At 65.5% G+C, this 10,926-nt stretch overlaps 1 protein-coding gene across 1 annotated transcript; it reads left to right on the forward strand.

The window, feature by feature from the left end:
• The first annotated feature begins 256 nt into the window (after nucleotides 1–256).
• On the forward strand, nucleotides 257–8,623 carry LOC118605401. Its single transcript, XM_036224856.1, has 2 exons — nucleotides 257–5,546; nucleotides 5,896–8,623. Exon 1 carries the CDS (start codon nucleotides 283–285, stop codon nucleotides 1,198–1,200), a length of 918 nt encoding a protein of 305 aa, XP_036080749.1. The 5' UTR covers nucleotides 257–282; the 3' UTR covers nucleotides 1,201–5,546; nucleotides 5,896–8,623.
• The last annotated feature ends 2,303 nt before the right edge of the window (nucleotides 8,624–10,926 follow it).

The following is a 10,926-nucleotide window of genomic DNA, read 5'->3' on the forward strand; positions in this document are numbered from 1 at the left end:
GAGGCTGAGGACCCGCGAGCGGGGGGAGGCTGGGGAGGCTGGGGAGGCAGCTCCGGCCCCGGGACAGGAGCGGAGCTCGGGCCAGGGGCGGAGGCGCGTCGGGCAGAGGGGCAGAGGGCCAGAGGGGCTCTGTGCTCAGACCGGCCCGAGGGACGGGGAGAATGTTTAAGGGCTCCTTCTGGGAGCCACGGGTTTACTGTTCGAGAGACTCGGGCACTAAACGGCCTTCCCTTTCCACAGCGCTGGTTGTTCTGGGGGGTCCTGGCCGGTGACGCAGCCCGGATGGGGCCCTGGTTCTGGTTTCTGTGGGCTCAGGTGGGGGGAGAACGGGGGGGACGCAGCAGCCCCTGCATGTGCGCTTGTGACAAAGTCCTCGTTATGCTGGTGAGAAAGTGCCACCCGAGACAGGGGGGCGACGGGCGGCCCCCCGCCCCCGACCGAAGGGCTTCGGCGACACTCGACGAGGTGGCCTCGCTTCTCCGCCCCGTGAGGCGCCAGAGGCGGGCGATCTGGCGAGGAAGCTGCGAGCCCGAGATCCGCAGACGGCCGGCCGCGTCCAGGGCCCTCCTCACGTCAGAAGCACCGCACGCGCGCGTGCACACACACACACACACAGGTCACTGCTCGGAAAGGGGCTGTTTGGGAGCGGGCTCAGCGCAGACGTCGTCCGTCAAGGGCAGGCGAGCGGGGCGGCCGCGAACCCAACGCGGCATGTCCATGTCCTTACGGAAGGCGACAGACGCCCGGGGGCACCACGTGGAGGTGGAGGCAGGGCTCGCGGTGTGTCTGCGCATTGAGGGTCGGAAGGGCGGCCAGCAGCACGCCGGCCGTTGCGAGGACGGGGACCGGGCCGCCCCCCGGCTTCCGAGAGGCCGCGGCCCGCCGGCGTGCGGGCCCCAGGCTCCTGCCCTGCGCGGGCGCGAGGCGGCTCCGCCGCGTCCCCGACGCCTCCAGCATGCGGTTCTGCGTGGCGGCCCCGGCCTGGGGGCGGGGTCCCTTCCCGCTCTGGCCCCGGCGGCTGCTGCGGCCCGGCGTCCCTCGGGTTTGCAGCCGGACGCCCCACACCGCCCCCGTCACGCGGCCTCTCCCGAGTCCGCGTGCGGATCGTCCTCTTCTCGGGAGGGCGCGCGTCGGGTTGGACGAGCACTCACCTCACGGCTCCGTCAGGACGTCGGTGCCTGCGGCCCCCGGGCATGCTGACAGTGGCGTGTGCCCTCGACAAAACGAACTTCACCGGGCAGTCGAAAATTTGCAAGGATCGTGGTTGGAATAGTAAAAAGTGAGTAACGATAGGTCACTTCCATTTTTTCTCATTTGTAACTCGGCAGGAAATGAGACCGCACGTCGGGCCAATTGTTACAAACTAATCAAGAAGGAAACTGAAAGAAACCCGCAGGCGAGGCCGCGCAGGGCCCGGCGTGTCTGTGAGGCTGAGGCCCAGGCCGACGGCGCCGGCTCTCGGCCCGGCACCCGGTTCCGATCTCCTTCTCGCGCTCGCTGGCTGTGCGGCTCGGCTGCTCCTCACACCTCTGTCTCGGAGCCCCAGAGACGCGGGAGTGAGCTGCCACTCGAGAGCTTCAGCACAGGACCAGGGCCAGATTCGGTTTCTCCAGCAAACTGGCAAATTAATTTCTCCCAGCTTACTTCCACCGAGTTCGCGATGAGTAGTGTGACCGCGGCGTCTGGGAGAGCCCGTCTGTCGCCGTCTCAGCACCGTGTGCAGAGAACTGTCGTCTCTCCGAGCAGACCGCCTGACACCGGCTTTCACCGTGACACTCGCGTTCGCTCTAAGTGTGGGATGTCGTATGTTATTTGATCAGAAAAGTGAAAAGCAAGGCTCAGCTCTGACTGTGTACGTAGGACCCTCAACGGGGGGGTGGTCCCTTCCCATCCAGGCACCTGGAACTCCTCCCGATCACCTTCCTGAAAGCTCCCCGTGAGACAGGGCACACAGCCCGAGACCCAGGTGGCGCCAGCAGCCGGGAGCAGCGCAGACCTGGCCACGGCGTGAGCGGCTCGTGCTTTGCTCTGCCCGGAGCCCGGGCCGGGTCGCCGCTCGGGCCCCCTCACGGGCCCCTGTCCCTTCCAGGCTCGTTCGCCCACAGGCAGCCCTGCGACCCGCAGCCGCTGTGATTCCTCTGAAATCTAGATCCTGCCGCAATGCTCCCGCGGGGCAGAGCTGCCTGCCGCCTGCAGGACGGAGCCCCAGCCACGAGGCGCCGGCTTCCGCCCGACGTTTCTCCCGAGGAAACGCACCACCAGCGAGCACTTCGGAAGATGCTCAGCATCGCCGGTCACGCGGGAGATGCCAGTCAAAGCCACGGGGAGATGCCACTGCCCCTCAGCTAGGATGGCGTGATACCGATTCTTGAAAAACGGAACGGGAAAGAGCGAGTGTGGAGGGCGCCGTGGAGGGAGTGGGACCTGCTTACGTCCCTGGCAGCGCGGCAGCCGGGGCGGGAAATCGCGCCGCGCTCCCCCAGCGAGGCCAAGGCGGAGCACCGGGGGACACCTCCTCTCCTGGGGGGGCGTGTGCCCGGAAGCGCTGAGAACAGGTGTTCAAACACGGTCTCACGCGTGAAGGCCCCGGGCAGCGCTGTGCGCACAGCCGAACGGCCGAGACCACGCGACGTGCGTCCGCTGACAGACAGCCTGAGGCGACGGGCGCCGCGCACAGGGGGCGCCATTCAGTCAGCAACGCACGGAGCCCAGGGAAGACGCCGCGGCCAGACGGACGCCGAGCGCAAGGCGCCGGCGCGAGGCCGCGTCCCGCAGCGCCGCGTCCGCGTGAGAGGCCGCGCGGGCAGGTCGCAGAGGCGCCGGGGGGAGGAGGCGGCGGGACTGGGGGCGACCACGTCCTGGTGCGGGGCACTCCGGGGGCGATGAGATGATTCAGGGCTCCGGAGCGGCGGTCGCTGCACTGAATTACAGACCGTAACGTGGTTAAATGGTAACTTCTATAGCATGCGTATTTTTCCGTAATAGTGGAGCATGTTGCGAGGCTCTCCAGCTGGACTCAGCTTTGTTTCCCTGCGCCTCCCACTCCAGCCCCGACCCCGGTGGGCGCCCTAGGGAGGGCCACGCAGAGCTCTGCTGCCTTCGATGGCCTGGTCCTGAGTCGGATGGCGATTCTGCCCGGGCTCGAGAGGAGAACGAGATGCCACGTTTCACGAGCAGAGTGTCTACGAACTTATGAGCACGTGTTAAAATCATCGCGAACGCGCCCGATGTGAGCCACGCCCGCGCCCCCTGCGCCCCCGTCATCTCCCTCGCTCCCACGGTCACAGTCCCCTTCATTTTTCATTCTGTGCCTTATCGTCTCTAGACCGTCAGCTGCGTGAGATGGTATCAGCTCTGCTCGGTACCTTATCGGCGGTGTGTAGAACGCTACCTAAACATTTACCGCACAAACAAATGATTTTTTACCGCACCCATTTATCGACGAGGCTTTCTCAACCTGCTGTCGCCGGAGGGCAGGGGCTGCGTCTGGACAGCTGGATCCTCCACCCGCTGGGGGAAACCAGGGCGCGGCGATGGCCGCGTTAGTCAGCTGGGCGTCCGTGTGAACCCGTGCGCGTCGCTGCTTTTAAGAGACTTTTTACTTGTCGACTAACCTCAGCAAGGACAGACATTTATTTTTCTTACCTCTCTACGTTCAGGGCTAGGAAAGTGCTTAAAGCATTTAAGTGCACAGGATGTCTGCTCAATTTCCTGATTAAATACAGTGACGAATGGGATCGTGGCAAGCCCTTTTGCAGAAAAACAAACTGGAAAATATTGTCAAATGCCGTGGCTCATGTTACTTTTAATTAATTCTATGGCAGGTACGATGGCATTTCGACAGCCCCCTTTTTCAAATATGAACTCTGAGCAGTAACCAGACTAGAGACGGGTTTTCAGGTCGGGCTGATGTTGCCCCCAGGAGACGCTGGAGGTGCCCGCGGAGTTCGGGGCTGCGGCGGCCGAGAGGGCACTGCTGGCATCTGGCGGGCGGAGGCCAGGGGTGCGGGAAACACCCCCAGGGCCCCGAAAGGAAGGGCCCAGTCACGGTCGTCGGTCGTGCAGAGATCAGGGAACACGAGGCCGGGGTGCAGGCAGACGCAGACGGACGAGACGCAGCGCCTGCCCCCAAGGCCCACGAGGAATGCCGAGGCGCGGACGGACACCCGCGGCAGCGAGCGGCCGAGGCAGAACCGAGCAGCAGGACGTGGCGGGGCAGGGCGGGCGCTCAGGGGCCGAGCGCGACTCCAAACAAGTTGCCCGGGAAGGGCAGCAGGTGCTGTGGAGCTCGTCACAGGACAAACCCCAGACTGACGCATGAACTGAACAGCGCCCGGGGCTGGCGGGCACCGGTGCGGGCGTCTGGGTCCCTCTCATCGGAGAGTGGGCAGCGCGCGCGATGGGCAGGGGGCACCTTCTCGTCCCCGCGAACGGTGCTGGGCGCTGCGGTCGGGCCGCATAGGGCGCCGCAGCCTTGCGAGCTGGTGAGCGACAGGCCAGAGGGAAGGCGGAGCCGCAGTTATATATTTGTTCATGTAATCTCAAAACGCGAAGCCTCTGAGGTTGGCAGCGAGCCACGGCTGTGCGTGGGGAGGGGACATGGAAGGGACCCAACCGCTCGCAAGCCTGCGGGCCGGGCCACCTGCGCCAGTCTGCGCAGCCAGACCGCGGTTCAGGGGCCTGGAGCCCCGCCTGGAGCCCGCTCCCCTCGGCCTCGACCTCCTGCCCCTCGGGGTCTCGTGCCCCTCCAGCCGCGTGCACCTAATTTCCTGCGTGGTGACATTTTATGAAATATCTGTATCTCCCCGGTCAAACACAGTCTTTCTGCGTGGAGTCGAAAGCCACAAACATTAATCGAGAACGTGTTGCACAGGAGTGAGGCCGTGAATGCTGGTTTCGCTTTTTTATTTTTTTTAAGAATCGAAGCGTTTTGGTCCCTGGGTGTTTATGAAAAAACACTAGAATCTGCATGTGTCTGGACGCTGAGGACGCGTCTCAGTTGGCCGAGCCGATGAAAGCGAGGGACGCAGACAGAGGCCTGGGGATCGATAACCGCTTTGCTGAAAAAGACGGATTCTGCTCTGGCTCCTGTTGCAGGGTTGGCCTGGGAGGGGCCGGAGCCGGGCAGGGGGGGCGCTCGGGGGCCGGAGCCGAGGCGTGGCCGTGGTGTGGCCGTGGCGTGGCCGAGGCGTGGCCGTGGCGTGGCCGAGGCGTGGGTCGGGACAGGCTGCAGGGCTGCGGGCTGCGGGGACGAGGGGTTAAAGCTCGCCGGGCGAGCGAGTCACATCGCAGGGTGCCGGAGCCAGCTTGGCTGACTGGCCGCGGCTCGGAAGGGGCCGGCCGTGCCGGGCGGGGCCCTGACGAGGGTCCTCCAGATTGGGTTCTGTTCTGCAGCCTGGAGGAGGCCGTGATGACTACCCATGAGGGGGACCGGCTGGCTCCAGCGACGCTTCCCAGACGAGCCACGCTGGAGCTCGGAGCTCCCCTGGCTGGAGCCCCGGACACTGTGACAAAGGAAGCTGGGCCCTCGGCGGGAACCCGTGCAGGTGAGATGCGGCTCTGGGACGCGGCCGCTGCTGGCTGCGAGGTCCCGTCACTGCCGTGGGCGCGGGGAGCAGCCATCTGCAGGGCCGGACGCTGCATCAGACAGATGGACTGCCGTCTCCGTGATTCCTTTTTAGAGGCGTCAGCTGGGCCGATCGTGCGTGTTGGTCAGCGGGCCGCCTCTGGGAGCGGCGGGGCTGTCTGCAGGAGGACTGGGCTGGGGGGACCCCAGCCCCGTCTCTGTGGTGCCAGCGCCTCGGGGCACAGGCCGCACCCCGTTTCTGGGCGGCACGGGGTCGGGCGCTCCGCAGGTCTGAGAATCGTCCGTTGACTCGTGATGCTTCGGAGCAGAAACGTGACCTGGGGAAGGCCGGGGAAGGCCGCGCAGCGTCGAGGCTGCGACCTCGGAGACCCGGCTTGCCCTTCGGATGACCCCTGCTGCGTCGTGATGACGGCATTAGTTACGACCCCGACGACTGCCGGGCCGGCGCCCAGGGACCCGGCCGTGAGTGACGCGGCCGGGCGGAGGGCGAAGGGGGCCGGTCCTGGGCTTTGGGACGAGGGCGCGTTTGGAACGGTCTGGGCGAAATCCTGATGCGTGGGCCACTGGAGCTCGGTGACGCTGGGCCACCCCCGCCCTGGGGTCGCCTCCGGGAGCTCCGGTCCAGCGGGCGGGGCCTGGCGGCCGGAAGCACTCCGAAGCGGCCAGCATTCCGGTTTCAGCAGACAGCGGGTTCCCGCGTTGCCGCTCCCACTGAACTCTGGGAAGAGCAGCTATGACCCCGACTTTCCTGGCTGGGTCTCTACAGGGCCTCCCGCCGCCTCCAGGGTCACGGTCAAGGTTCCAGTCCTGCGCCCTGGCTGACACCTGCCCCTGGTCCTGCGCCCCAGCTGACACCTGCCCCTTCCTCTGTCACTGCAGTGTCCAGAGCCACCGTGAGCAAGGCTTCCCGCATGCCAGGCACACCTGCCTGTGGCCTGGCCCCTCACAGACTCTCCGCAGGCCTGGCCATTACTCACATATCTGAGAGATATTGTGGGTGTAGACGTCCACGCCCACAGGGTCTTCTTTGGCCCCTTGTAGCTTATCATTATTATTATTTTTGCATAAAAATTGGAAAACGGAGGTTCGGGTGTCCTCGGGTCCCAGTGCCTTCCTTGCTGAACGGAAGGTTCCGTTTGTGAGCTACGTGCATGCGTTATCCGTGTGACAGGAGACTAGGATGCCAGCTCTTGTCACCTGAGCCACGTGGTCCCCAGGACCCTTGGTCCTTGCAGCACAGGGGCGACAAACTCGAGCTGCCACACCGGCCAGGCAGGCAGCCAGCACTGGGCGGAGAAGCAGGCCAGCGGGGGGGGGGGGACCCCAGGGAGTGCCCGGCCATGCAGCGTGGGCAGCGGGTGCTGGTGGGACACGCTTGGGCCCTGGGTGTGACCGTTCCGCGGGAAGCCAGAGGCCGGGCTCTGAAGCCCACGTGCCCGCCCAGCAAGACGCGGTGCGTGGAGGGGGTGTGGGCTTGGCGCCCCAACTTCGTCACTCAGCTCAGGCCGACCACGGATCAGATTGCTGACCTGGGAGGCCCGGTCCCCAGATCCAGGCTAGATCTGTTCTCTGAGGCCAGATTAGTGACGAGAAACGAAATAAATCAACGCCAGCTGAACCTCAGGGTCCCCGAGAGCCACGCGGCCTCTGGTGCCCGGGCCTCGCCACGCCGTGGTCCTGCATTAGCCAGGCGCTCGGCGTGATACCCTCGGGCGCGCGGACACCTGCGCGGGGTGACCCCCCTCCCCCCACATCCCACACGGCCGCGCGGACACCCGCACGGGGTGACCCCCTTCCCAGCTGGCCGCGCGGACACTGCGCTGCACATGCGCACGGGCGCGCGGCTGCCTCCGCCTGCTTGGGGGTTACCACCTGGGCGGACGGACTGATACCTAAGCAGAACCAGGAAGTCTGTGCGTGACACGTGGCCGGGGCGAGGCCAGTGGCGTGGCGCGGGCGTCCCTCCTGCCCGCGGAGGCCTGCGGGCTCCGGCCGGTGACCCGCAGCTACCGCGACGTCACGAACGACGCGCGCGAAGCGCCCGGGCCCCGCGCTCCCCGGCCGCGACTCCCGACGCGCGGAGCCAGTGGGCGAGGCGTCGCTCTGCGCGGCTGAGTTCATTCGGGTGACTTCCCCCAGCCCCCCGTCCTGAGCGCTCCCTCCCGTCGGAAGCCCGCGGGGTCCCTTCCCAGTGTTTCTCCTGTGCACGCACAATAGAGGTGGAATTCTAAAGCCCCAATTAAGTGGAAAATGTCGCCTTCCTGGTCACAATAGGCCAGAGCTAAGCAACAACAAAAAAAGCTACTTAGTTTGGCCACCTTTGTTCTGGAGAAGCCCCTGAAAAGGCCCCCTCGGCAGGTTCTGAATGGGGCCTCGCCAGCCCCTCTTAATCCTTGGCCGGGCTCGGCTTGCACAGGGTTAATTGAATGCTGGGAGGGGGTGGCTGTGGCCGTCAGCAGACAAAACCGGTTGCTGGGTTCCAAGGGCTCTGTCCCCACCCTCTGTTAAAGTAAGGGCCGCAACCACCCTCCCCTCTCAGCCGGGAGCCGCTCTGGAGTGAGCCGAACCTCACAAACACACAGATTTTGCTAGAAAAGGTGAAAGCTCCCTTTCAAGTTCCAAACTGAGTGCAGATCCGCCAGCACAGACGCTTTGCCCCTGGCGGGGGGGGGGAGAGGGCTGCTGGGTCCTCAGCACTGTGGGGGGGGGGGCGGCCACCACGACCCTCCACGCCACCCCAGAGGCCTGGAGGGTTCGGCTCAGTTTGGAGAAATCCTACACTGAAGACGCCAGGCCCCGGCTCCTTCCTCTGGCCCTGGGATTTCCTTCCTTCACTTACACATGGTAAACAAGTTCGAAAAGAAGCCACAGGCAGGAATGGAATTAGCACCTCAGTGCGGCTCATAATGATTGAGTTTGCCTAATTAGGGGATCACGAAATTGTAACATCGAAAAACATAAAAGTAGAGCTAAACGTGGGGTTTGCCTAGCTTTCAGCAGCCCTTCGCACCCGTCCTTATTAAATGTGCCCTCAAACAGGAGACGTGATTTTTTTTTTACAGTAGACAGATGGGAGAGTGGAAGGATGAGCTCTTCCCGCCTGAGGGCTGGGTGTGGTAAGCGAGTCCGGCCTCGGCTTCCTTTCTGTAAAACCGCGTGATTTTGACTGGGTGTTGAGTCTGAGGGTGAGGCGAAGCCGTTACGACGGCTGCGTTTGGAACAGTCAGGACGTGCGAAGCCGGGCACTAGTGTACCCTCACACGCCACCTGGTCGGTGCTCACGGACTTCTGGGCGCGGGCGCAGCTGCCAAACGTCACACACGCAGTCGCTCGGTCCGGAGCTAGTGGGGGATGGAGCTCAGGGTCCAGGCGAGCTGTGCCGGTGATGGGTGGCGGGGGGCGTAAGCTTTTAGCAAAGCCAGATGGCTCCCCGGGCAGGACGCCGCAGGGCAGGACGTGGCCAGGCAGCGGGCAGGGGTCACGTGCCAAGGCTGGCCGGGGTGTCCTCCTGGGCCATCTCCCTTGGTGGCTGCCCACAAAATCCGAGGGGGCCACACTCGGGAAGGACTTCATTCCCTCTCGTCGGCAGACGGCTTCCCGGGAGGGCTCGGCTTCGGTCGGAGCGGCCTGGGAGCTGGCCTGATGGCTGGACACTCACCATCGGCGTTTCTGGGACTCGGCACAGGGTTGGGAGGGGCAACTCCTGAGGAGGGTGAGCTCCCAGCGCCTGTGGACACTCACCACTGTGGGCCGTCGCATTCCAGGGGCTGAGAGAAAGCAAGACGCACATTTGATTATTCAAAACATCTTTTAAAGGGAAAAAAAAAAAGAGAGGACTTCAATGATAGGACTTCAGAAAAATCAGGAAATAAAAAAACAAGTCGCTGAAACAACGTGAGCCGTTTGGACCCAGGGGCTCCTCGTGTCCGCAGCTTCGTCCCCCTTCAGCACATTCACGGAGCGGGGACAGCTCTCAGGTGAGCGCGAATCTCAGTGGCCTCACCCAGCGCGCGGCACTGGGCAGGCACCCGACACACACGCCCCTGCCACCCTGGTGGCTCGTCCCTGGGAGCGTCTGCGGGGACCTGCGACTTCCGCATCCTCGTGTGTGGACCGTGGCCGTCCCCGCCAGGCGCCACGGTCATCAGTGGGGTGTGAGGAAGCCCTGGGCAGCCCCGGGAGGGGACAGGTGGCGGGCAGGGTGGCCCTTCTCCCCGCCGCCCGTTCCGCAGAGCCAGGAGCCTGGCGGGCGCCCTAGGCTCTGCCCGCGGTGCCGGCGGGAACACGGCGGGCACCGCCCGCCACGCCGTCTGCTCTGTTCCCGCGTCCTGCGCCGACCGAGCCCTTCCCAAAGTGACCGACGCGGGCGCGATCTGTGGAACTCGCTGCGGACGGCAACGAGCCGTGGCTGACGGCCGGGCTGGGCCCACACGCTACGTGGCCTTCGGGCTGCGGTGCGTGCGGCCGGCCCCGCGGGCCCCCTCCCCCACGGCGGTCCTCGGGCTGCGGGCTGCGGGTCGAGTCGCAGGCGGCGGCATCGTCAGGCTGCCCCCAGCGTCACTCCCGCTGCCGAGCCACGTAAGATCACGCGGGCATGGCTTTCCCGTCGCCGCGGCACCTGGGCGTGTCCTCGGGGTGCCCGCTGGTCCTCCCTACCCCAGGCCAGGTCGGCATCTCCGTGCAGAAACGGCACGCGTGACCCAGGGGGGAATTCTCGTCTGATAGTGCGGGGGATTCTCGTGTGGCGTGAAATGACCCGTGCTGAACTTCGTTCATTTCCAGGCGTCGCAGATTTTAAGCCCCGGCGGCCGGATGGGGAGAAGGCCGCAGGTCGTACAGCCCGCGCCTGGTTCGTCCGGCAGCGCCGGTCCCGGAAGGCAGAAAGCGCGTGAGGAGCGGGAACTCACGCTGAGACCACGCAGCCCACTCGCGAGTGGACACCTGGCCGCGGGGACGGCCCGCCCCAGCGCCCCGCCCCCCTGCCACCAGCTCGCGGAGGACACCGAGGTGGCGTCCCCAGCGGTGGTCGGGGAGGCGGGAGAGAAGGGCGCGTTCGCTGCTCCCGTTTTGAAACCATGTTCAGACCGTGTCCGCGCGAGACAAGGGCCTGCGGCGTCCTCGCTGCGGTCCCGACCCTGGGTGAGCTCCCTCCCTCCCTGCTGCGAGCGGCCGGCCGCGCACTCCCTTGCCCCTGGGATTGCGATGGGTTCGTTCCTGGGGCCAAAAGCGGCGTGCGCTGGCGCTGGCACCGGAAGGGACCTCGAGCCCTCGCCTGTGAAAGGCCGTGGAGCAAGGCGGGCGGAGCGTGAGGGCGCACCGGGCTCGGCCGCGGAAGGAGC

Source organism: Rousettus aegyptiacus, unplaced genomic scaffold (genome assembly GCF_014176215.1).
Source record: "Rousettus aegyptiacus isolate mRouAeg1 unplaced genomic scaffold, mRouAeg1.p scaffold_m13_p_7, whole genome shotgun sequence".
Taxonomy (NCBI): Eukaryota; Metazoa; Chordata; class Mammalia; order Chiroptera; family Pteropodidae; genus Rousettus; species Rousettus aegyptiacus.

Bases quoted from the DNA above. Each gene is read 5' to 3' on its own strand.
- LOC118605401 (XM_036224856.1), top strand. From the start codon at position 283: ATGGGGCCCTGGTTCTGGTTTCTGTGGGCTCAGGTGGGGGGAGAACGG.